Here is a 24805-nt window from a genome sequence, read left to right as displayed (position 1 = left end):
AAAAAAAAAAAAGTGTAGAGAAAGAAACCGGCCGGACAGAGACCAGCAGCAGGACAGGAACAGCAGGCCAAGTGGACAGAATGACGAGTGAGTGAGAGAGAGAGAGAGATGAAAACCAGCAATGACAGGCAGGCTGTGGCCCAAGAGCTGTTACAGCACCAGATACATAAGATCCCAACACTGAGACACACGCTTACAAGATTATATGCGCCGAGGCGTACAGTCCACTCTCCCACATCTTCTCAAAGTGTGTGTGTTTTATGCATCTGTGGAAACTTCTCTTCCCAAAACTTGTTTTGAGGTTACCTTCACTCCACACCCTGCTGGGGGCCAAGCACTGCCACACACAGGAAGTGGAGGCATTAGGGAGAATTCGCAGGAAGTGGAAGAGGACTTGTCCGTTAAAAAGCTGCAGCTGTAGGGAGTTGTGGGCATGGGGTAGGGTACACACTCTCTCTCTCATACCCACACACACTGAACTAGACTGGGACCCTTTTCTGAACCCGGAGGCAAGGAGCTGTGAGGCACCAGCGCTACCTGCTGTGTCACCCAGAAGGCAAATGAAAAGTCACCCTCCGTCACCACCCATCTGTATCAAAAATGTGACAAAAGGAGGGGGGTGGGGGAAAAAAAAAGACATCAGCACTTCCCTGAAGGAAAAATTTTCACTCAAGTTCCAGTTTTATTCCATCACATCATCTATCCATAGAAGCATTAAAAAAAATAAATTCTGTGCAGTTACAGAGAAGCACACAGTAAGATACACACATAAGTTGATTACATAGGAAGAAAAACAAAAAGTTATTCATAAATGAAAGTAAACTGAAGTTATGCAAAAAGGAGAAATTAAAGTTCAAGTTGCAGTTGCTTCCTGCCTCGAACCCACCAGGGGTCGGAGGTCACGAGTGGCTGACAGGCATGTACAATAACGGCTCATTGGCACATGTGGGACTGGCATGCAGGACAGATGCCAACCACGTTGGAGGGGTTGGAGTCATGGAGTCATGGGGGGAGGTGCTCAGCTCACCAGGGAGATGTACCCAGCGGGGGGGGAGCAGAACATCACACCGCCTCCTTTTTTTCCTTTTAAAATGGTCCAAATGTTTTCTCTGATACGAAAAAGATGAAGATTAAACATCAGAGCGTGTGGTTTCTCAAAGATGGAAGGGGGGCAGGGGGGTGAAACTGAGACATTAAAAGGACCAAGAGCCACAGCAGAGTCACCCCCCCCCCTCCCCTTGGTGAAATCATGTTCTACTTTTGTGGAGGTGACCTGCCAGGCCTGGTCATATGATGTAGGACTGCCCACCCCCCTGAACAACCCCCACAGATCCAGTGTGTTTCCATAATCCCAAAATCACTTCCTCTACATTCTTTAGCTCCTCCCTCTTCCCTTCCATTACACCCTACATTCAAACCCTTCAGCTGCACTGTTATTTTTACACCTAAAATATTCCACAAGCCATAGACTATTTATTTATTTATCTGGTTTATCATTTACCTCGTTTGTAGGTTTGTACACTAAGTTGCAGTGATTTACCCATTTATACAGCAGAGTTTTGTTTTGTTTTGACTCAAACCTGGGTCCTTGTATACAAGGCAACAGCACTAACCACTACGCCACCTGCTGTCCGTCTCTAAATCATCTCTGTACACTGAGCTCGCAAAACCCTCCAGTAAGACGTGCCCTTAGACCTTCTAGAAAACCCTATAAAGTACCTTCACAAACTCCCCAGCTACACTAGACAAAAGGTTGGTTCACCTACGGATCTTGCTACCGTCAACAAACCTCAGCGTCTGTCATATGGACAGGAGGGCCTGAAGAGGAGTGGGGGTGGGGGGGCTGAGGGAGCTGCAGGACCAATCCTGTCATCAGAGAAGGCCTCAAGGGACGCAGAGACAAAACAGCGCCTGTGCGCTGAACAAAGACCGTTCTGCTCCGGCTGACAATGACGAAGGGGAAGTGACATCAGCTGGAGGCCTGAGGGGTGTGTTTGCTGAAATCTCTTCCTTGGCCCCCCATATCACACCCCCCCAGGGCATCCAGCCCCTGCGACCTCTCACTGGATGCATTAACACCCTGCAGAGGGTGGAGTCTGTGTGCCTACAAATATACCAAAGAGACTAAAGTTGGCGCTTGTGTTTTCAGGGTTGTGGCTGAGACACCCCCCCATTGGTCTGAACCGACCACGACATCCATAGGGTGACGTCCGGGACATGTGGTTCCAGTCGAGTGGGAGCTGCGACGGGGGTTCACACAAGTTCCTCTTCCCCTGCATCCGCATGAAGCGCATCTGTGGGAACCGCCAGGGTAACAGGCGAAGGGTCCAAACGGACTCACGAGGAGAAGCCCCCTAACTTGTCCAGCAGCTGCTTCCGCTGTTGTTCCAGGAGAGCTTCTAGGTGGTCTGCTCTCTTTAAAGCTGCCTGATGGTGGGGTGGGGAGAGACCAAGTTTGTTTTTAAACTCACCAGAACCACCATCACCACCATTATCTTCCCTCAAACTTCACACTTTCGATGCCGACTCGCTGGTTCATAATGAATACAGCAGGTCCTGAGTTACAAACTTTTCATCAAACTTTTTTTTTTTTTTTTTTTTTTTTTGTTTTTGAAAGAACTTGATACTCTCAATGCTAAAAAATGAACCGCGCAACAAAGCATCACTTGAGGCTCTGTCAGGTGGCCATTGCTGACAGTAAGTAAGTGTGCTTTATTTGTTGAAGCAGTAGAAAAGTAAAACAGAAGGTGAACAAGCAGAAGAGCAGTTAGTGAAGAGCTGCCCCTCCACCATCTGCCACTCCAATGTAATACCTTCAGCTCCAAGTGGATGCACAGGTATTGGGTGTGCTTCAAGGTAAATAAGTTCAATTGTTCTCAATCTCTTACAATTACACCTGTTTCTTGTCGTCGGACTTCTACCGTGATATTAGCAAATTTCATGAATCATGTAAGATAAGATGAGGGATCCTGGATCTGCAAATGAGCGCAAGCTAGCAGAACATCCTGCTCTGGCTTTCTTATTTACTACATGCCATAAATACCTCTGCCAGGGTCCTCGGAAAGGCCAGGTACGTGCAGGAGCCACCCACGCCATGGAGCTCTCAGGGTTACTGGCATTTGCATTTATTCATTTACTAGATGCTTTTTTCCAAAGCAATTTACAGCGCAATAACATTATATTAACATTTCATTGCAATACAGTGCATTTCACCAGCAGACAGACAGATGCAATTCTGGACCCAGTCACTTTGCTCAAGATGACCCTTTTCCGGGCGCAAACCCATAGACACACGACGCCGGGAGCTGCACGCAGAACGAATGCCAAGCCCCCAGCTGTCCTGCGTCACATTCAACTCGTAGACTTTGCTTGCTGCTCAAAGTTCTAGTGCCAGGTAAGTTTGTAAGTAGGGGACCAGTTGTACTCAACAGGAAGTATGACATCCACACACTAATTCTCATCCTGTATCATTACAGCCATCAGACAGACACACTCCTCTCCCAGCCCCCGACCTCCTAATTCCATAAATCTTTTCATAATTCACTCACTTCATGCTGCTTCCGCAGGTTGTTAACAGTTTCCTCCTTCTTCAAGATGGCTGATTTCACCCTGAGCACACAAAACAGGAACAGATTCCACCTGTGGTTCACTGACCATATGCAAATTTCCACAGCCAAAAAGAAGGGCAATATTAAAAAGAAATGCAAATGAAAAACATATCATAAGTACAAATATGAGGATAACTAAATATAGTCTACCCAAACTCTGACCTGCCAGGTTAAAAGTTTTCCATAACGCATTTGAACAATTCTTCATACAGTTCTCATTCAAAGAAACACACAGGACGAATAAATCCAATTTGTCCCCTTCTGTGTTTAATCCTAGTATTAATTATCTTACATTGCTAGTCATTGCTTTTGCAATCGAGAACACTGCTTTGTAAGTCAAATTTTCTTCTTCTGTGGCTTTAACATGAAGGCATCACCTCTGGTGAACCTCGGCCAGCTCCTCTTCCTTCTCGCGGGCCACCCTCTCCACCTCGAGACGAAGACGAGCCCGCAGCTCAGACACCTCCACCTTCATGCGCCGGTTCTCCTCCTCAGTCTCCACCAGTCGCTCGGCGAACTCCTGCCGAATCACCTCGGCCATGCTGCGGCGTTCCTCCAACAGCTTGTCCCGAACCTGGGGGGTTGGGTCACACAGCGGGACCCGTCAGCGAAGAGGAGGGAGGAGACCCTTGATGTCTGTCAATGCTCACACTGACAGCCCCTCCCCCACATACATTTTGAGATCAATCTAATAAACAGGTCACCACAAGGTTCAGTATTTGCGTCACTACTCTTTCTAATGTACATAAGCAAGACTCCCAGCATACCTGGGTTGTGTAGCATGATGCCTTGGCAGCTGATATGATCAAAGATCAGATAAGATATGGTCATATCAGGTAAGATATGATCAAAGACAGACATGTTCAATTCTGAGTAGTGCTTTCACATTAATGGCAACTAAACAACTACAATTTGCGCACACAGCCAGTTTTTTTCCAATCAACATTCAGTGGAAGATCCAAGAACCAGCCCTGAGCTCCAGTTACTGACGTGACACCAAACCAGGACACTAGTGAGTATTAATGTCTCCATAACCTAGAGTCAGCCTTTCATTTTTGTTACATGTAGACAATACTTTTTAGGTACATCCTCCAAACTCTACATGCTACAATGTAGAGTTCTAGTGCACCTTACAGGGAACACTATACTTTTTAAAATATCCCATGTTTGGACAACTTCCTAGAAATCCAACAAGTATTTCCAAAAACTTTTCTACCAGGTCTTAGAAGAATAAAGACGCTGGAGAAGGCATGGAGTACCTGGGTGATGTCTTGAACCTCCTGCTCCTTCTGGCGCAGCAGGGCCTGCAGGCGGATGACCTCGTTCTCCGTCTCATTCTGCTTCTTCTTCAGCTCCCTGTACTTCTCCTGCGTGCCCCTCTCCGACCGCTCCAGTTCCCGCAGCTCTGCCTCGTATTTGTCTCGGACGCGCTTCACCCTGTTGGCGCCCACAGGCCATGGCAGTAAGATCACATACACTCGTACGCAGGTACACACACCACAATGAGATGGTTAAGAACATACAGGTGGTCCCAGATTTACGATGGTTCGACTTACGATTTTTTTGACTTTTATGATGCTGAGCTGGCAATAGACATTCAGTAGAAACCATACTTCGAATTTTGATCTTTTCCCCAGCAAGCGATACGCGGTGCGATACTCTCTCGCGATGCTGGGCAGCGGCAGCGATCCGCATCTCCCATTCTGTCACGCAGAGGTGCGTATAAGGTGTATTAAATACATTTTTGACTTACGATATTTTTGACTTCTGATGTGTTTTGCGGAACACAAGCCCTTCGGGGACCACCTGTACATGTGCTTGGGGGTCAGGACATGTGTAGGGCATGTTCTACTAGCTTGTAAGCGTACGTGTAAGTTCAAACGCACACGTACGCTTACAAGCTAGCAGAACATCTCAGCAAAAAATTACCGGTTCTCCGCCGCTCTTTCGCATTCCTCTCTGGCGCCAGTTGTTTCTTCCTCCAGCCTCTGAATGGCCAACTCAATCTCCTTGTCTCGAACCCTGCGCACTTCCTCTTTCAGTTCCCGCTCCCGACTAAGCAGCCAAGCTTCCTGTCAGAAGACCACCACCATAACTGCCCTTTGACCTACACCCGCTCAAATGCCCAAAACTCCTGGCACAGTTGCAGGACACTTAAGCAGAAGGAGACACACACAGGCTTCAGGTTTCAAACACAACCATGTAAAGAAGATGAGATCAACGCTGAGAGAAACTGGAAAATTACCAGGTTGTCAACAGGTTGACAATAACTAAAAATACATGTTCTCAGTAAGTTCCTATCATGGTGCTGGAGACTTGCTCATCTCCTTAACGTGACATTAAAGCGGGAAACCAAACAAGTCCTTCGTTAGAGAAATTTTTCACTCCTCGTAAGTAACACGAAACATGCTTGACCATCTGCTAAGCACACACACCCAGAGAAGCAGATACACAAACCGCATGCCCCATACAAACCACAAGGAAGGAAAGTAAACAGAGATCAGTGTTTATGTCACGTAGCCATTGACTTTTCTCAGTCAGTTCAATAAAACACTGACATTTCCTGTTCTTAAACCTGCTTGAACACCTCAGAATGCATTAATCTCATTTACAAGAGACAGTAAGGATTGGCCCATGGACTGGTCCGAGATGCACACCACTGGATATGTACACAGAGAAATACTCATCTCTCACATATATAAATACACATTCCTACCTCTTTTTTCATGTAATTCTCCTCCCAGGCCTGCTTTTCAATCTCCAACCTCTCCTTCAAGGCCTTCATCTCTGCCTGCCCAAAACAATATGACAGCAGGCCACATGAGAAACAGAGGGACGGTATGAGAATTCATCGGTCCACTAAACCTTCACTCCCCTCCCTTCTTGACATGTATTGCTTCAGCTCATACTATGGTTTGGCCATTATTTATTCATTTCTCAGTGTATTACCTTTACAGACCATAAAGACAATTACCTTTCTGTGTAAGTAAAAAGACAACACAGCTTAATAAAAGAAACTTAATTCTATGCACTTATTTTTATATAATACCCTTGGCAACAAGGCTGAAACGGAGTGCCTGAAATAAGATCAAGTAAAAAAGAAACAAAAAAACATTAAAGCACAGTTTGTAATAACCAACATCAGTAACAAATCATAGATTCAACTAATTAGCAATGCGCTGCTTTAAAATAAGGGGGGGGAAAAAAAAAAAAAAAAAAAAAAAACATTAGAAAAAGCCTAAAAAAGGAAACTCCTGGTAAAAGCTGGTAGAGGAAGAAAAAGCCTCTTTGGATTCAAGACCAACTAGGTCCTCTCCCTTCCTGGAGAAAGTAACAACACAAAATCAGACGATCAGAAATATTGTGTAGTGAAGACTAGGTCCTAAGTGTAAAAAAAAAAAAAAAAAAAGAAGAGCCCTTAAGTGCACCATTTGTGTCATTTTCTCTACGAGACAGTGGATGGCCCTGAAAGAAGAGGTTCATGGTTATTTTCTTAAGCAAGAAGTGAATGATAATTAGGATGCAACTTTGTGGGTTTATTTATTATGGATAGAAGGGGAGGCAGGGGGCGCTCACCTGGTGCCGCCTCTCCTGCTCTTCACGGTGTTTCTCCATCTCCTCACGCAGAGCCCGACCAGCCACAGAACTGTTGTCTTCCAGCCTCCTCCTCAAGTCGTCCAATTCCGCACGCTGCCTGTATGACAGAGACAGAGGACACTCCAATAAGGTTTTTTTTTTTAATATGTTTCATCTTCAGCATTTGAGAATAGAAAGTATTTTAGAAAGTTTATGGATCATACAGAATCCAAAAATACTGTCATCCAAGAAAGGCAGTGCTGTCCTTCATTAACTGTAACTGCCTGAGCTTTGATTGTAGAGTTTTCCCAGACGCTTAACCCCTGGTGACTCCTACGTCCCCATGCTGTCACCTGGCAGCCAACTGGGCCAGACGCTCCTTCTCCTCAGCCACCTCCTTGTAGAGTCTCCTCCGCTGTTGCTGTAGTGCCTGCTCTTCTTCCTGGAGCTGCTTCTCGTACCTACAGCACAGATGCAGTCTCCTGTTTATTTACTCACTCCTTCACATTTATTCATCAAGTTGATGCTTTTCTCTAAAGCGACTTACAATGTTACCTACAATCACTAATGGACCTTCCCAATGCCCACTGCAGAGGCCACAGGTGACCCCCGACTGCTTTGTCATGTTACTCACAAGAAGTCCCAAAGGAGCAGTCATTGTTACTTCTATAAGTAATAAGTCCTTGAGGAATATGGAGTTGTTAGTCTGGAAATATACATGTATGCATGCAAATATAACCATCTTTTAGTCCCTACAGTAAAACTACTTACAGGCAGTCCCCGAGTTACGAAAATCCGACTTATGTACAAACCGTACTTACGAATCACCCCCTAACTGACGGGAAGTTGACTGTTACGCAAGTGTGACCAATCAAATGAAAACTTCATAATTAAGCCTTTTTGTAGTAAATATGAGTTACTGTATATAAAATGGTTTGTAATAATAAACCGGCACTACTTTGCGAAGCGCATCAAAACACTGCCCGTCAACAGCGGTTTTTCAGCTCGTGGGCAGAGCGCATGAGCCTGAGGTAGGACAGACTTGGTTCTTTCCGCCTTAAGTGTCTCATGTTACTGTATTTGGCTTTAATTTTTACCCTCCAAACATGGGACCAAAGCATAAATGTGATGCAAGTGATGGTGATGCATCCAAGAAAAAGAACAATCATGATTGAAACTAAAGCGTAAATAATAAAGTGAAAGGTGAATCTCCGATTAAAGTTTCTTTAATGTTTTGCACGCACGCACATACACACACTCGGCTACAAGACATACTTGTTCCCAGTTGCGGAATCACTCCACACAACCCCCCACCCACCCCAGACGTTCTCAAACCTCACTCATTCCAAGTCCTGTCCCTCATTGTTTCCTGGTCCACGTCTCTTTGTTAACGACCGCCCGACATTGAAATACTGTATTAAATTATTTGCTACTTAGATGATTTTACATATCAAAAATATCAGTTAACCATTAGGATATGTAAATACAGACAAAGTAAGCTGCTTAAAAGATTTGACAAATGCAGCTTAATTTCACACAAATACATTCTTTATTCAGAAGGCAGTTGAGCAAACCACACTGCGCACACACACCTCTCATCTCCCTCCAGTCACACATTTATTGTGCTGCAAAGCCTATAGGTCTTATCACCTCATGACAGTGTGAGAGATAGTACAAGCCAGAACAAAGAATTCATTGCCAAACCTGGGCACAAAATGAATCCCTCCCACAGCCCATCCGCTGGCCTATGAACAACCTCATCCGCACTGTCAACTGACAGCAACTCGTAAGCAGCAAGAAGGACCACAGCACGGGGAGATGTGTTTATTCCCATGGGAGAGAGGGGGCAGACTGCTTCCCAGCCACAGGAATTAAGTATTTCATCTGTTACACAACACAGGGCAAGCCCTCCCTGCGCTTCCCGCTTTCGAAACATGATGCAAACACTGCTGTCCTTCCAAAAGAGGAAAACGAGAAGATAGGTATCACTTGTCTTTTCTGTGTGCCTTGTGTTTTGACAGGAAAGTCACGCACTGTTTGGCCAGCTTCATTTCCTTGGCTGTGCAAACAATGGCATTCAAATGACAGGAATCCCTTGTGAACACGTGTGTGTGTGTGAGAGAGAGAGAGAGAGAGAGAGAGACCCCAGGCTCATGCAGACAGTGTGTGATTTTAAAACCACTACAAAAAGCCATACCGATTACTTAACTTCTACTGCTGAAACATGCACTGCTCTTTACCGCTTCACAGAAATGGTGGTGAAAATATACTTCAGCTGCAGGTGGCATAGTGGTTAGAGACATCACCTCGCAAACAGAATACCTGACTTCAAATCCCCTCTCTTCCTGGAGTGGAGGAAGTGCTCATCTCCCAAGGGTGCTCCTCGTGCATGTCCACTGCACGTTTACAACAACGCAGATACACTCTGATGCGCTGCCAGCTCTGTGTGTGGCAAGAGATTTACCAGAGCTTATTGTACAAAAGGTGTGTGAGAATTTATCAGGAACTGCTTTTTATAAGTTGCCACTTTACCCAAACACTTATCCTGGGACCACATGACCACCCAATATATTATATAGTGTCTGCTAGGGGTTGCATGACTTCAGATTTTTTAAAGTTGACAGTCATGTGATGAAAGTCGAGTCGATGTCGACTACTCGCTGATGACGTCATGAATAAAAACACAGAAGGGAATGCTTTGCAACAACCGACAATCTGTATTCTCAAAGTGAATGCATATGCTAACAATAGACAGCTCATACAAAGGCTCTCTCCACACACACACACACACACACACACACACACACACACACACACACACACACACACACACACACACGCTGCTGCTCCCAAGCAGGCGTCACTGCGAGCTGAAGCCTAACCCAACCACACAAGGCGCAAGGCTGGGGGGGAGAGGACACCCGGGAGAGGACGCCAGTCCGTCGCAAGGCACCCCAAGCTGGACTCAAACCCCAGACCCACCGGAGTGCGGGACCTGGCCAAGCCCGTTACACCACCCACCACCCACCCCCCCACAGGTGTGTGTGTGCTTTCAAAAAAAATAAAATAGAATAAAAAAGATGGGACATTGTAGCCAGGTTAAAAACAGTGCCTTTTTTGTTTCAAAATGAAAAACAAAATTATGAATTAACTATGTTTAAAAACCAATTTTTTGCTCAAAATATTAAATATTTAAAATGTCTCATTTATGGTTCCTTGCAGTCTTGCAGAGTTATTTTGTTTTGTAGTATTCTTGAAGAACCCGCATGTAAGCGAACTGAAACAGCGCATAATCCATCAATGGCTTCATCAAACATGCTGGCTTCGCTGAGTTATTGATCATAAATTAATATGGATCACCAAGTGCTTTTAAAAAGCAGCAAGACGGTGTCCTCTTCTTACAATACTGTGCCGCGCACAAAATCTTCAGACACTCATTGTAGAACAACCCCACGCAGCATCATGTTGTACTAGATTGTCTGCAATCTCTGAATATGTTGCTCTAGTTTCTATCATATTATTTGTCATTTGTGCAAATGGCTCCAGAGTGAACATTTTTTCCAAAGAAAATACTGCCAATGAAGCTCACTTTCACATCCAGGTTAGGCTACTTGTTAGATGTTTATATTTAATTTTTTTTTTTTTAGCACATGCTTTTCTCCAAAGCAACTTCTAACGAACTCTATGTAGTGTTTGGTACCAGCTCACACACCTTATTCACTGCGGTGACTTACACTGCTAGATACACTACTTACAATGGGTCACTCATCCATTCATCAGTGAAACTCACTTTCTCTGACACTCACACACTATGGGGGAATTTGAACAGCTTGTCTTTGGACTGTAGGAGGAAACCAGAGCACCTAGAGGAAACCCACGCAGACAGGAAGACAACATGCAAAGTCCACACAACATATGGATTGATACAGATGGATCGTAATAGATAGAACCCATGTCCTCTTGCACCACCCAGGCGCTGTGAGACCGTAGTGTTACTCGCTGTGCCACTGTGTCGTTATATTGGAAATAACTTTAAGGCATTCATCATATTTGACATTCTGAGATTTTGATTTCTACACTTTGTATGATTAAACGAAAAAAAAAAAAAAACTAACAGCTCCTTCCAGATATGATTGACGACACCTGCGCATGTGTGTATGCATGGGTGTACCTTTGCCTGGCTAGCTCCCTCTCCCGTAGTGTGTGCTCATCCCTCTCCCTCTCCAGCTGCTGACGCAGCTCCTCGCTCTGCTGCATGTAGCGCTGGACGGCGCGCTCGTCGGCCTGCTGCAGCTCCGCCTCGTGCAGCACCTTCAGCCGGGCCAGCTCCTGCTTGTGCTTGGAGATGAGCTTCTGAATCTCGGGCTCCAGGCCTGCGAAGCACAGCACATTTTGTAATGTTGTAACTGCAAACATGTTATTTGCTGGGGGAAACGGGCCAATCGGGGCAGGAAGAGCGAAGACGTTTGTGGACAAAAAACATGGAGGATGGTGAACAATCAGGCGATGGAGCAAGAGGGAAGGACTCCAGGGGATGGGCGCAGAGAAGATCAGACAAAAGCAGACATTACTCAGCAACTCCTTAAGCCACAAGCTCCTCCACCAGGCTGTTCCCAGCAGCCTATCAGATGAGTGTACCCCTAGAGGGTGTATGGAAGGGGTGTGACCAAACACGCAGACCACAAGAAGGCTGTGCACTCAGTGCTGGGCCACATTTCTCAATCTCATCATTTAAGCTGTAAACACATTTACACACTGAACTAACTGAAATTCTTCTAGTCATTCACAGAGAGATATTTACTTTAAAAATCTCATGAGGAAGTTCAGTGGTCATCCTTTCTTCCCTATCAAAGTATTAACTTTCAGCCTTAAATCATCATTCTTAATCAAAACCCAACCTTTATCACACTTATTATTAAAAGTTGGATTGTTATGGTTCTTAATTAATTTATCTCATGCTTTTCTACAAAGCAACTTATCCTGCAAGGTTTATACACTGACCTACTTAGTGTTTTACGCAGCAAGGTAATTAGCATCAATTCAGTCTCAAGAGTAGCACACATCTGGAGGTGGAATTCAAATCCAGGTCATTTTACCACAAGGCAACGGCTCTAAGCACTATAAGCCCACTTTTGCAATACCGTGCTTACACACAGACAATGTTGCATCAGGGAAAATTATACAGGAAGTTTGTTTTGTTTTCTTAAACAACACAAAGTGAGGTTGACTCAGTGTTACCAACCCTCTCAGGAACTCAGGAGCTGGCGGACAAGACATGGAGAACTGAAACAAGTCAGTCGCTTTCAGAACCTTCCCAGTGCATTTCAAAAACCTCACCTTTCACAGTGATCTCCTTGATCTTCTTGGTCTTCTCATTGATCCATTTCTCACGGCGGATCTTCTCCGTGGCGCTCATCAGCTCCTTCAGTTTCTTGATTTCCTAATGGGATTTAAGGTGGGTGAGGAAGACGGGTTACTATTAAGTAACATCCAAAAAGGGGACTTTAGATGGGATTTGAGATGTTAAACAGGACATCTTTGGGAGCCATGTGACCTCTGACCCCTTCAGTGATACATTCATCCATTATCATTAACCTCCTGTCCAGTACAGGGTTGCAGTGGTCCAGAGTCTTTCCTGGAAGCACAGGATGTGAGGCAGGGCACACCCTGGATGGGACAAGACTGGTATAGGGCAATCACACACACTCATACCTCACACATGCTAGAAGCAATTTGGAGGCACCAATCCACCTGAAACACATTTTTGGACTGTGGAGTGAACCCAGAGTATCCTCAGGAAACATGTGGACACAGCAAGAACATTCTAAGTCTACAGTGACTGAGCCACATTTGAAAACCCATGTCTCAGCTTAGGTTCAAATGTGGCTGTGAGGCACTAGTAGCAGCCGCTGTGCCACCTTGCAGCCCTTCCTTCAGCAACACAGTTGAACAAATGGGGAGGACTTGATGGAGGCAGTGGTACAAACCAGGTGAGGGTTTCCATCAGCTAGGCTCTACAACACAGTGGGAGAATTACTAGCGGGGGGGGGGGGGGGGGGGGGGGGGGCGGTAGGTGGAGGGTTGTTTCTGGCAATCATTTCATAAGCAGGGAACAGGCAGGCAAGCAAGCAGGCAGGCAGAAGAAACAGGAGGGTGAACAGGACATGGAGGATGGAGAGATGGAGGTGTCAACATGTCGCAAAAGTGTTACCTCACACAAGGGACCCAGAATGTGCCACACCTACAGCCAGAAGAGAGACAGGTAAACATTACAGAGAGAAAAGAGAAAAGATTAAAAACAGCATTCAGAAAACAGAACAAGCAAATGCAGAAGCACAACTCTCTCACACACACACAACGCTGCAGAAAGCAGGATACACAGGAGAAAAGGATGTGTGTGAACGGAGCCTGGAACTGACTCATGGACTCCCCCTGCTGGCTGAGTAGAGAGAAGGTGTGCTCACCAATTCGTGCTGCTCCTGCATCTGGGCGATCTTCTTGGTGTATTTCTGGTCCACCTGCTTGAGCTCGCCGACCACACCCTCACACCGCTCACTCAAGGCCTTTTTGTCATCAATCAGCTGGAGGGGGGCACATAGAGGAGGGACATTTAACAACTCACCAAGTGATTCACGTAGCGTGCAGCTAATACGTACAATATTAATTTCTCCAGATAAGAAATCACAACCCCCTACCCCTTGTTTACTAACAATAGCTGAATCTCCATGCTCTTTGCTCCGAAACCTACTGTTCAGCTACTGTTGGTAAAAAAGTTGTGCTAAAGCATGAGAATTAGAATAAATTTTATTTTCACTTCCATTTACGAAATGACTGGTAAGTGGGTCCTGTGACACACTGCCAGGTCTTCCCACGGGATGGTGCTCAGAGACAATCATGAGCTTGGTGGGGGGTGGAAGGACAGAAACATGGGCAGACAAATCACTGCAGCACTAGCTGGGACATGCCAGCAATGTCAGCACTTGAAGGTATGAGTGAGTCAAACAGTGAGAAAGAAAGAGCAACACGTCGGGGGGGGGGGAGATGGAGACAAGGAGAGGAGAGGACGTATGTACCTGGTCGATAAAGGCCAAGTGCCTCTGGATGGTGGCCTCATATTGCTCCTTCTGAAGCTGGAAGGTACGGTTCAGCTCCTTCTCCGTGTCCTTCACGTGCCGGACAGTAAGCTCACGCTGCTGGGCCTGGGGGGGGGGGGGGGGGGGTGATGAAGGAGAGGAGTGTACGGGAAGGAGGAAATGTACAGGTGCTAAACCCACAACACAACTGGCGCACAGAAAAGAGAAATTAATTGTGTGCAAACTCAAACACCTTTACATTTTTTATACCACACAGGCGGTCTGTACCAGGGCGGTCTGCAGCATGCTGACAGTGCGTCTCTTCTCCTCCAACTCCAGCTTCATCCTCATCATGGAGCTCGTGACCTCCGCTGCCGTGGCCGATGCCTGCTCCACGCACGCGAGCTCCTCCTCCGACAGCAGCGCCTGCACAGGGTGAGACAGAGAGAGTCATGCTAAATAATATTAATGTAGAATAATAACATGAATACAGCAATAAAATATGTAAATACTGTGTGATACTTTCATTTGTAACTCCCCCCCCCCCCAATTTCTAAATGGGTTTTCTTCCGCATTTAGTTTTCAGCACCACCAGAAAAACTCACTTATTTCCTTTCAACCCACTGCGAAAAATTAACTTGAAGGGAATCACAATCACGAAGTCTGCAAAACAGAACAATCGCTGCCGGACACCCAAACAGTGAGAAATACGGTTCCTTGTGGCAGCACGGCCAGTCAGCCAAGTTATCACACAGCAGATGAAGCGGCCATCAAACATCACAACTAAACCTTGGGACTCAAATATAACACAAGGTTCACGGGACAGCCGTCATAGGTCTAGTCAGAACTCGAGGACCCCCGTACTCATGTGGCCCTTACTGAAGAAATTAAAAGTACTAGAATTCTCTGCTGTTTTAACATTTTACTAAACAGCAGAAAAGTCACTTCTTGCCTGCCCAGGTTGACGATGCCATCCACACACTTAAACGTTTAATTGAAATAAAATCCTTATTAAAAAGAGCATCTAAGAATTTAATCCAGTCTTCAGTGCAGCAACGACTGACTTTTGAAACACTAATTACCCTGAGTTCAAAGCGGAGCTCTAAATCTGACTACTGCCAGTGCGCCAACGCTGCTGAGCTGGTCCCATGTTTTGAGGGTACTGTGCATACAAACTGACAAGGGAGCTCTGGGATGGAAACACCCATCCGTATTCACCTCCTCACCTCTCTGTGGGAGCCGGAGGTGACCGAACGCGGTCGCTCCTGCTCCGACTTCTCCATCTCATCCAGGAAGCTCATAATGCTCTGGAGCTTGGCCTCAGAGAGCAGGGCTCCCCCATCAGGCAGGGCCGAAGCCTGGCTCAGCTGCCCGTGGCGCTCCAGGTTGTCGGCCGTCAGAGACGTGGCGTCTCTATCCTGGAGAAGAGGTGGGTTCGATAAAGTGAGAGGAGATTACAGCAGGTGGTGCCGTGATCAGAGCCTCTGGACCTCTGCTAAATGTATAAATACAGAAGTGTGCATGTGGCTCAGAAAAGACGCAAACAAGAGTAGACATAGAGGAGCAGGAAGCGATCTGTCAAAGCACACCTCATCGATCCAGGCGTACTTGTCCTTCCTGCAGCTCTTGGGCTCCGACAGCCTCTCCGGTTCCTCCTCGAGAAGCTTCAGGGTATCCAGCAGGTCATTGAGGGTTGTTTTGGACTGTGCTCTGCTGGATGAAGGAGCCTGCTGCTGGTCCTCCACACTCGCTGTCCTCTGGATCTCCTGCAGCAATGCACACGGTACCGAGGCAGTTGTGTTACGGCCATCAAGCCGAGTTGGCCTTTACAGGTTTGTGCAACATTTCTGTTACCTCACTGTACCAGGGTGTTGGCATGGCCTCAGGTGCTGTAGCATGGACCCAGTGCCACTCGGTAGTGTAGCTTACCTCGGAGCCCTGGGAGCCTCTTCCCTGAGAGGCAGTGGGAGACTCCGGGCGCAGGTTAGAGACGTCTACCGGCTCATCAAGCGCGTTCACATTGGTGTCTGAGTTGGGTTAAGAGAGACCAACAGAAAGTGAACTAGAGTCCTCGTGGAAGTCATCAGTTCAAAAACCCAACCGCATTACTGAGGGAACAATGTCTTTGTAATTCAAGACTATTTAGCCAGTCCTGAAAGCCCAATCAATCACCCCGCTACCATCCTTCAGCAGTTATTGGGGGGGGAGAAACTAGCTTATGTACAAAGTAACCGTGTTGGTCTCAGCTGGTGGTGTAGTACAGATTTCAACCTCTAACCAAAAGACCAGGTTTAAAATCCCTGGTTCCGGTGCAGTATCAGTATCAAGGTACTAACCCTGAATTGAAACAGTAAAAAGTAACCCTGCTGTGTAAAAGGGTAAATTGTTACAAGCAGTATAAGTAGCATACAAACCTAACACTGCAAGTCAGTCTGGAGAAGAGCGTCAGACAAACAAAGAAGCGGTACGGACCCGTGTTCTTGGCCTTTACATCTGCCATGGGACTGGCGCTCTTGTTGATTTGCGAGGTCTTAGCAGGCTTCCTGCGGCCAAGCTTGCCATTCTGCCTCAGGAGCTCCAGTTCCTGCTGCGCTACCCTCTGGACCTCGGAAGCTCGCTGCGTCCGTTTCTGATGCAGTTCCTGCCCAGGTGAGCGCAAAACTTTGTTATTTTCCCCCACCATGTTTTGCAGTACTCCAATATCATCCTACATCTTGAGGACTTTTTCTACAGGTCAACTGACAACTTCAAATTCTATGTGTGTGGGACAGCAAGAGGCTGTCACTCAATGTCCGTATGCGAGTCCCCTGTAATTTGCCAAGCCTCTATACCGGATGTAATGGGCCTGCACCTTATTTTTTTCCCCCAGGGTAGGCCTTGGTTTGCCATACTCTGACGTGGACAAACAGTTATTCAATCAGATCTCTGGAGATGAAGAGGTTAAAAGAGATCATGTGGACAAGAAACTGGAAAACAACATCAAATCCCACCTGGTTTCTCTAGTAGGTTACTCTTTCAATTATGTACAAAATAGACCAAAGAGCCATTGTTCATATCTTTACTGTCACAATCAGTAAGAGGTTAATAATAAGACACCCTTTGATTTCTTCATTAGATTCCAGAAAGGGGGGGGAGGGGGAATCTATAATTTGTAAGTTTTCCACATTTCTATTAACTTTAAGATACGTTAAATTTAAAATTAAATAATTTTGCCTCCCCAAAGTCCCTTTCAATGCTGGTTGTTGACCTATTCATGCCATAGAAGTACATCATTCCTCATTTTATTCTTGCCTACTGAGTCATGAGCACCAGACATGAGCTGTAAACACTGTGGAAGAGAGTTGAGCTGAGGTGGTCCAACGGTGCCTTTTATGCCATCTATTGGATCTAGAAGAATGCTGTATAAATGAGTGAATGACTGTAGGGAGTTTACTGTAATGTACCTAACACTAAGTCACCTTGGACAAAGGTGTCCAGTAAATGCAAAATCACTGCAAGCTGCTTTGGAGAAAAGTGTCTGAGATAAAATGGGGGCGGGGGGACTTTTATATCTGCAATTACTGAGTTAATAGACAATTTGTAATTCGGTTCCTGACATGATGATCCACCGTATGGTTTCACCTGTAGTGCAGCCGCCCGAGCCAGCCGTGCCTTCTCCTCACGGATGCGCTTCCTCTCCTCATCCTTCTTCTTCTGCAATTCCGGGGACCTCTGCCCTTCCTCCGCTTTCTGCTCCCGCTCCTTCACAGTAGCGAGGGGGTAAGGGGTGGGGGGGCGAGAAGGCAGGGAAAAAAAAAAATTATTTGCTTAGCAGGGACGCAGGAGCTCAAACAAATCCACACTGCCACAGAGCAGTCCCCAGCCCAGCGAGTCCTGCACCTATCAGCACATCGCTTTTCATCACAACGCTGTCGGAGATCTTCAGGTGTGTTTCTCTGGATTTGGAGCATGTCAGCATAACGACAGACCCTCGGGTCTCACCTACCTTCTTCTTTGCTGCAAGGAGTCGTCGGAGGGCAGCTTCTCCAGCACGCCGCCTTTGGCGGTGCCGTCGATACCAGCGCTGGATGGTGATAGCCGCATGGTTCACCTGCTGGATGAACCTGTGGAGCAGAAGAGGACAGGTCCACAAGGGCAGGTCACCAAAAAACATACACACACAAATCCATCCACCCAGATGCACTGGCGATGAAATGACAATGCACATCTCCAGAGGTCCTCCATACACATCAATACTTTTCTCCTCTGACTGGGACCATAATGACTGATGTTTTGTCTCGGCAAAATTCCACATTTCCACCATTTATAAAAGCCAGGATTTTCCCGCAGTTTCTGCAGATGCCAGAGTCTCCTCACTGGAGTGATTATTCAAAAAGACAAAAGGCTCCGTAAGCCATTTTAAAAAAAGGAATGTGGCTGTGCTGATAGCTGCGTTCGCTCCTCGTGGGGATGAGGTCGAGGGTCCGATGGACAGCTCACCTCTCGGCCTCCTCCTCAGTGACTTCGCGGCGCCTGGCGAGGACAGGGCTGCCCCGCACCGCGTTATTGTTGGACGTGGAAGACGAGGATGAAAAGTTCTTCTGCGACTTGGTCAGGGACGAGCTCTCTGGGGGAATTTCGTCGTTCACCGTGGCTTTGAGGATGTTGCTGGAAACGCGTGTAAAGGAGGGTATGTCACTCCACAGCGCAGGGAAACAGTTATGACGACAGCGGTACAAAATGAAAATGACAAGTGCGGCAAAATCACCCAGTAAAAAGAAATGACATGCAGTGTTAGTGTTATGTTAGTGTCTCCTCAAAAGAAATGAACTCTGCAGTCTGCTAAATGGTTTAGACTGTAGAGGAACCTTCTAGAAATAATTTCAGGTACTTCCCTGCAGCACGAGACAGCAATACCGCCTGTAAGGCGGTTAAAAAACTGAGGCAAGGACACTAGGCTCCACTTACTTGAAGGAAGGCTTCTGATTGGAGCTCTTGGGTGTGAGAGGCTTGTCCGAGTGGTTGTTGTGCAGGATGGGGGTCACCGAGTTGCCGACGGCACCTTTGTTGCTTCTAAGAAATGGAGGGAGGGAACACAGTCTTGTCAGAATGTACTCATGTACTTTAAAAATGGGCCAGAAGGTGGCGTAGTGCCTAGAAGGATCCCAAGTTAATGTAATGCTCCACTCATCTACCCACTGACCCAAACAAAATAAAATCTTGCAAAGAACTTAGAAGCAGCGAAAACAGAAGCTGCAGATGAGTCCGAACCATTATGAAATTCAACATCGTGAAATGTAAAAATCACTACTAATAAAGCTTAATTCATGCCAGTTCTTTCATTTGGCACAAAATAAAGACAGTGAGTGGCCCTGCACCTTTGGATGTATCTGCTCTGGTTAGGAATGCCTAAGAAAAGTAGTCTGGACAAGTGACAGAGAGCAGAACACAAAAATGAATCAGCTTCTGTAATAGTGTGCTGGCAAAGCCCATAGGCCATGCCCCCAGTCAACAACCCCACCCTCCCAACATGACTCTACTAACCTGTTGTTGGCAGTGAAGTTGGGTGCTAGCGGCACACCAGCCTCCCTCGTCCGTAGGCCCGTGGGCGAGTCGAGGCTCCCAGCGCTGCGGGTGCTGGAGGGTGCTGGGAAGGTACGCGGCTGGTCATCCTGTCGAATGCACAACGTGAGGGGGAGGAGCTCTAACTAATCATGTCAGACCCTGAACTGATACAGCAATAGACGTACGGTGAAATAAAAGCCTCTAACGACTTTGGTGAACCTTCACATGGAAAAGGTGAATTTAAACCCTCCACGAACGTGAACGGCTCTGCACGAGTAACATGGACTTTGAGCAGTTTGAGCACAGAGCTGAACTTAAATTCAACCCAAGTTTCACAAAACGCCTGGAATCTGGAGTTTGTGGAGAAGCATTCAAGAAGAATTTCATGATACTTGTACACGGTACTTGTACCTATGACAATAAACTTGAAACTTGAATCTTGTGTCTGAGTCTCACTGTGATGTTTGCAGTGCATTGCGGGAGCGGGAAAGCAGACGCTACCAGGATATTCCAGGTGGTCCGGTCTGGAGAGGCCCTGCTGAGGCCGGCCAGCTTCTTCCTCCCGTCCGAGCTGCTGTCAAACAAGGCCAGGAAGTCCTCGGTCTTGTCCTCACTGGGGAAGGGTGGGACAAAAGGGTCAGAGACACGTCACAGTTCAGAGCTCTCCTGAACAATTACACAGCAGTGGACAGTGAACAGTGACCCAACATTCACCCATCCTTCCATTATCAGTAACCTCTTGTCCAGTCCAGGGTTGCAGTGACCTGCAGCCTATTGAAAAAGCACAGGGTGTGAGGCGAGGTACATTCTGGAGGGGATGCCAGTCAATGACAGGGTAATCACATACACACACCTTGAGGAAAGCCAGGAGGACACCAGGACGAAGCGTAAAATCTACACAGACTGAGCCGGACTTGTCCCACCCAGGGCTGTGTGTTCAGACATGGGTTCATGTGAAGCGCCAGAGCTACCAGCTGTACTGCACCACCCTTGAAACCTTAAAGGAATTTTAAATTTAACTGAAACTGAACACATGCATCAACCCCGTGCTTGAACAGACAGCTTTTACTTACATAACCGTAAATCAACAAAGTCTTTCCAGAATATCATTTAAATACACACACACAAAAAAAAAAAAAAAAAAAAAAAAAACTCGATGCTGCACGACCAGGACTAAAACCCACAAAGCCTTTATTACAATCAACTGCACAGCACTGTAGTTTTACACATACCATCTTCCGTAGTTCCAGCACTGGCTTTCTTCTGGCACAACTGGGGTGGAATTCCAGCGAACAGAAAAGTCAACACGAACACAACTCCCCCACCTTCAAGACATAAACACCCCCATCCTTCAACCCTTAAATACCAGCACTCTAAAGAACTCTTGGGGGAGATTACGACCCCAGCTTCTCCCTCCCATCTCACCTCACCCAACCACCCACAACTTGGCCCCTCCTGATGACATCTGTGTCAGGGACCGTGTATAGGGTGGGTGGCAGCAGTGGGCAGCTGGTCCGCTGAAAAAGCAATCTACGACACACATTCAAGAATCGCATTCCTCCACTTCAGATCTTGGAAGATGACTGCCAGGGCAGGGTGCGGGGGGGTGCAAAATAAAGAAAGTTATGAAAGGAAGAGGCAGCTGGGGGGAGGGGGAGGGGGGATTGGAACGCACTTAATTTAAAGCCCCTCTTTTGCATCCCAGGAGGCAGAGGGGGTGGCAGCAGCTGTCAGACAATGATACCCCAGCTTGCACACACTTCTCTTTTCATGCACCCCCCGCTGAGGGTAACCTGACCCCAGCCTTTCTCCTCTAGGGCCTGACAATGCCATAGAGGCGCGAACACACACACACACACACACACACACACACACACACACACACACACACACACACACACACCATAGACCAACCATCAGCCATAACGGCCATTGTTCGATAGGAAGGATGCCTGGAAGTGACTGTGTGTGCAAGGTGTGCCACCAGAGGCTGCTCTTTGGGCCCAACTTCAGCGAGGTGGCGCAGCCGGTAGCCACCTGTTCCAGTGCCTGGTTACAGGCACGTCTCTCCCTCCAGCAGCATGAGGGCATCTCCGCAAGTTTGCTGATCCAACGTGCGCCACAGACATCCCAACCTACGATACAAATGAGCGGAAACGAACAAGGCACCTAAAAGGCGCCTGTCCTGCCCTGACAGGTGAGGTGCACTTGGATGCTGTGTTTACCTGATGCTCAGGTTCCCTCGCTGGTTCACCTGAGTGGTGCTGTTGGATCGACGCAAGTTCTTGATTGAGCGGGAGCCGCCCGGTCCGACTTGAGACTAGCGACACGCCAGCAAAAAAAAAAGAAAAAAGAAAGAAGAAACAAAGATGATGGAAGTAAGTGCATGTCCACAGCGTTTGTTTCCTTGTCCTTTCAGGAAGCGCCACTAAGCACCGGTTCGGTCCTTTTTAACCGTCATTTCATAAATACATGCCAATATATAATTAATCTTTCTCCCAGAACTGGCTCCTGCCTGCTGGGACCCTGCTTGTACAAGCGGTCACTGACAACAGGTGAGAGGACAGAAGACATTTTGGTTCAGTCCCGTTTCCAGATGTGAACCCGTGCCTTTGCTAAGGTCCTCTCTGGCCATCCGCCCAATCGCCATTGGAGAAAATGCTCTGGGATGGGATGCTCACCAGCGTGTTGTGCTTTCCGCGCCCTTCGCCTGCTACTGACACGGAACGGGTAAAGTGTTTGGCAGGCGAGGTGCCGCAGGGCCGCTGGGACACGGTTAGCTGGGAGCCGGTGAGGCTGAGGTCGAGCGCCTCCCCCGTGGCGGCACCGGGGAGGGAGGCAGGACTGCGGGTCATGTGCATCCTTGCTGGGAGCCGCAAAGAGGAGGCAGAAGAGAGGTTAAACACACGGAACGATGACAAAGAGAAAGTAGAGCAGGAAAACAGAAAGCACCCTTTCAGAAAGGGCACCGAAATAATATCTGCTACATCCAGACTTCACCAAGCTCATCACAGAAACGTGCGGACGGCCTGGAGCTTTGGGAGCTACCGTCTACAGACGAGACGAGCGGCTCCACAGACGCAAAAAGAAAAAATTAAATAAACATTTTCAGAAAAGTCTTGACAGGGGACTTGAGAAATGTCCCAGTACACTCCCTGTTAAAAGAAAAAGAAAAGAAAAAAAGCACGTCTACTTCCACTTCAGCTCTGCGTTGCCCGGGGCAACAAAGCAGGCCAGCCACCACCTGCTTCGAGACCCCGCTTGGCAACACTTACGTAAACAAGGAGAGCACACCAACGGCACGTCTTTGACGGGTGTCACGAAAGGATGACAAAGCCAAAGCAGCGTACCGTGCTCTGCAGCTCGCTCCGGTGCCCCTTAAACACTTGCTTTCAGACGGCGAGCCAACAAGGATCGGCTACCGTTCGGGGCCAAAGCGTTTACAAGGAACCTGAAGCATGGCTAATCCGTTTTGACACCACATTTTGAAAGACATTTATGGTCAACAAAGGCTCTGGAGTTTTGACCCGCATCTTGAGAAGCTCCTCACATGAGTTTTGAAGGAATGGCTGCCAACGGACACAAAGCGCCCGTCAGTTCGGCGTGACCGACTCCATCCTCATCTTCTGCGACAGACCCTTCAACGGCAGGTTTACGGCCGAAGTACGAGCCCTGCGGTAGCAATCCGAGCAATTCTTCACGTGAACGCAGGCGGAATGCAAAGCACCGCTTCAGACACGAGCGCTTCCGTTCGCAAAACATTTCCTTTATCCAAGGCCACTTATGGTGGGTTTGCGCACGTTTTCCATCGCAAACCTCACGAAGCACCTGGATGCATCACCTGCGATGTTTTAAGCCGTTTACATCCATCTGATTCTTTTCTCCAAAGCGACTTACAATGTGAATGTTAAGATGATTATTTACCATTTATACAGCTGGGTACTTTTACTGAGTAATACCTTACTCAAGAGTACAGCCAGAGGTGGGATCAAATCTGTGACCTTTGGTCCAAGGCAGCAGCTGTAACCACCAGGGTACCAGCTGACCAAGATGACTACCTATCATGACGACCATGTTACATGGCATGTATCATATTTACTGTATGAAATCAATTAACCCCCCCTCCCCTCCCCTCCCCCAAGGGCCCCACAGTCGGGAGAGAGCAGCTATTTCACACCAATGAACAGTTTCATAACTCCATAATTCATATTTTTTCACCATTCGTCGCTTTTCAAAAAAAATTGCGCAGGAAGGGGGCAAGCAGTGAGGAAAACATGGTGAAAATGGACAAAAAGAAACGTGAACAGAACAAAAAACAGGCGAAGTGAAGAGGAGGAGGTCGTACCTCACCTTGGCTGAGGCGCCGACGGCTCGACTCGAGAGTCAATCTGTTCTGATGTAGAAAATGAGTCTCGACATGAATCTCAGTTCAGTCCCGAACCGCACGTCAGATTCCCAGCCCAACGACCACAGTTTTACCTCGTTCAACGCCGGTTCTCGCGTATAAAAATAATAATGTAAATGAATTCGTCAAGTTCATGCGCGGCACGAGCCGCACCAACAACAGCAGCAGCAGCAGCAGCAGCAGCAGCTCGCGCCACATTCGCGCGCACACCGCTTCTAAAACGAAGCAGCAGTGAGCATTTTGGCGTTCATTTTTTTTTAGCGCTCCGTAGCGTGTGCATTTCAGTCACTTTTACTGTAAAGTGGCGCTCAGTCGGAGGGCGAGCCGTAACGACGTTGAAAACGGTTCGTGGTGAAATTTATCCGCTGCTGTTGTGTGGTAATCATGCAAAGAGGCTCTAACAGCTTTCAGTTTCCTCAGAACGGCCTATTTCTCTGCGGCGAGCTTATCTAATTCTCGCTTGAAAAGACAATTCCAGAGTGCAAAAAAAAATGTTTCTTACTATTTTCTTCAAGCTGAAGCAACCCGTATCGAGCGAAGTGACGCACAACCCAGCGCTACTCGCCAGACAGCGCAAACTGACAATGAAGCGCAGCATC

At 47.2% G+C, this 24805-nt stretch overlaps 1 protein-coding gene across 4 annotated transcripts; it reads right to left on the bottom strand.

The window, feature by feature from the left end:
• Window positions 1-851: 851 nt before the first annotated feature.
• Window positions 852-24805, bottom strand: cep131 (centrosomal protein 131). Of its 4 annotated transcripts, XM_018745429.1 has the most exons (28): window positions 24709-24805; window positions 24152-24194; window positions 22483-22667; window positions 22027-22121; window positions 20303-20414; window positions 19781-19908; window positions 19205-19309; window positions 18737-18904; window positions 18243-18360; window positions 17879-17998; window positions 16730-16898; window positions 16187-16284; window positions 15847-16023; window positions 15484-15675; window positions 14546-14683; window positions 14258-14383; window positions 13649-13765; window positions 13396-13425; window positions 12522-12624; window positions 11356-11557; window positions 7538-7645; window positions 7185-7302; window positions 6325-6399; window positions 5538-5680; window positions 4868-5045; window positions 3986-4182; window positions 3549-3609; window positions 852-2427 (listed from the first exon to the last, which is right to left on the bottom strand). In XM_018745429.1, the coding sequence occupies exons 1-28, from the start codon at window positions 24802-24804 to the stop codon at window positions 2338-2340; spliced, it is 3492 nt and encodes a 1163-aa protein (XP_018600945.1). In that variant the 5' UTR covers window position 24805; the 3' UTR covers window positions 852-2337. The 4 variants fall into 4 exon arrangements, with proteins under 4 accessions (XP_018600945.1, XP_018600946.1, XP_018600948.1 ...); XM_018745430.1 differs by lacking the exon at window positions 13396-13425; XM_018745432.1 differs by lacking the exon at window positions 24152-24194 and having other exon boundaries at window positions 24709-24785.

The sequence above is a fragment of the Scleropages formosus genome, chromosome 1, assembly GCF_900964775.1.
Source record: "Scleropages formosus chromosome 1, fSclFor1.1, whole genome shotgun sequence".
NCBI classification, from domain to species: Eukaryota; Metazoa; Chordata; class Actinopteri; order Osteoglossiformes; family Osteoglossidae; genus Scleropages; species Scleropages formosus.
The sequence above is the reverse complement of the archived record's forward strand: the minus strand, read 5'-3'. Positions and strand labels throughout refer to the sequence as shown.

Excerpts from the sequence above, each read along its gene's own strand:
- cep131 (XM_018745429.1), bottom strand. The coding sequence starts at position 24,804 with ATGCTGCGCTTCATTGTCAGTTTGCGCTGTCTGGCGAGTAGCGCTGGG. Across the intron at positions 22,668-24,151 it reads CCGTCGGCGCCTCAGCCAAG|CAAGGATGCACATGACCCGC; the intron begins GTGAGGTACGAC and ends TGCGGCTCCCAG. Across the intron at positions 11,558-12,521 it reads CAAGGAGATCACTGTGAAAG|GCCTGGAGCCCGAGATTCAG; the intron begins GTGAGGTTTTTG and ends TGTGCTTCGCAG.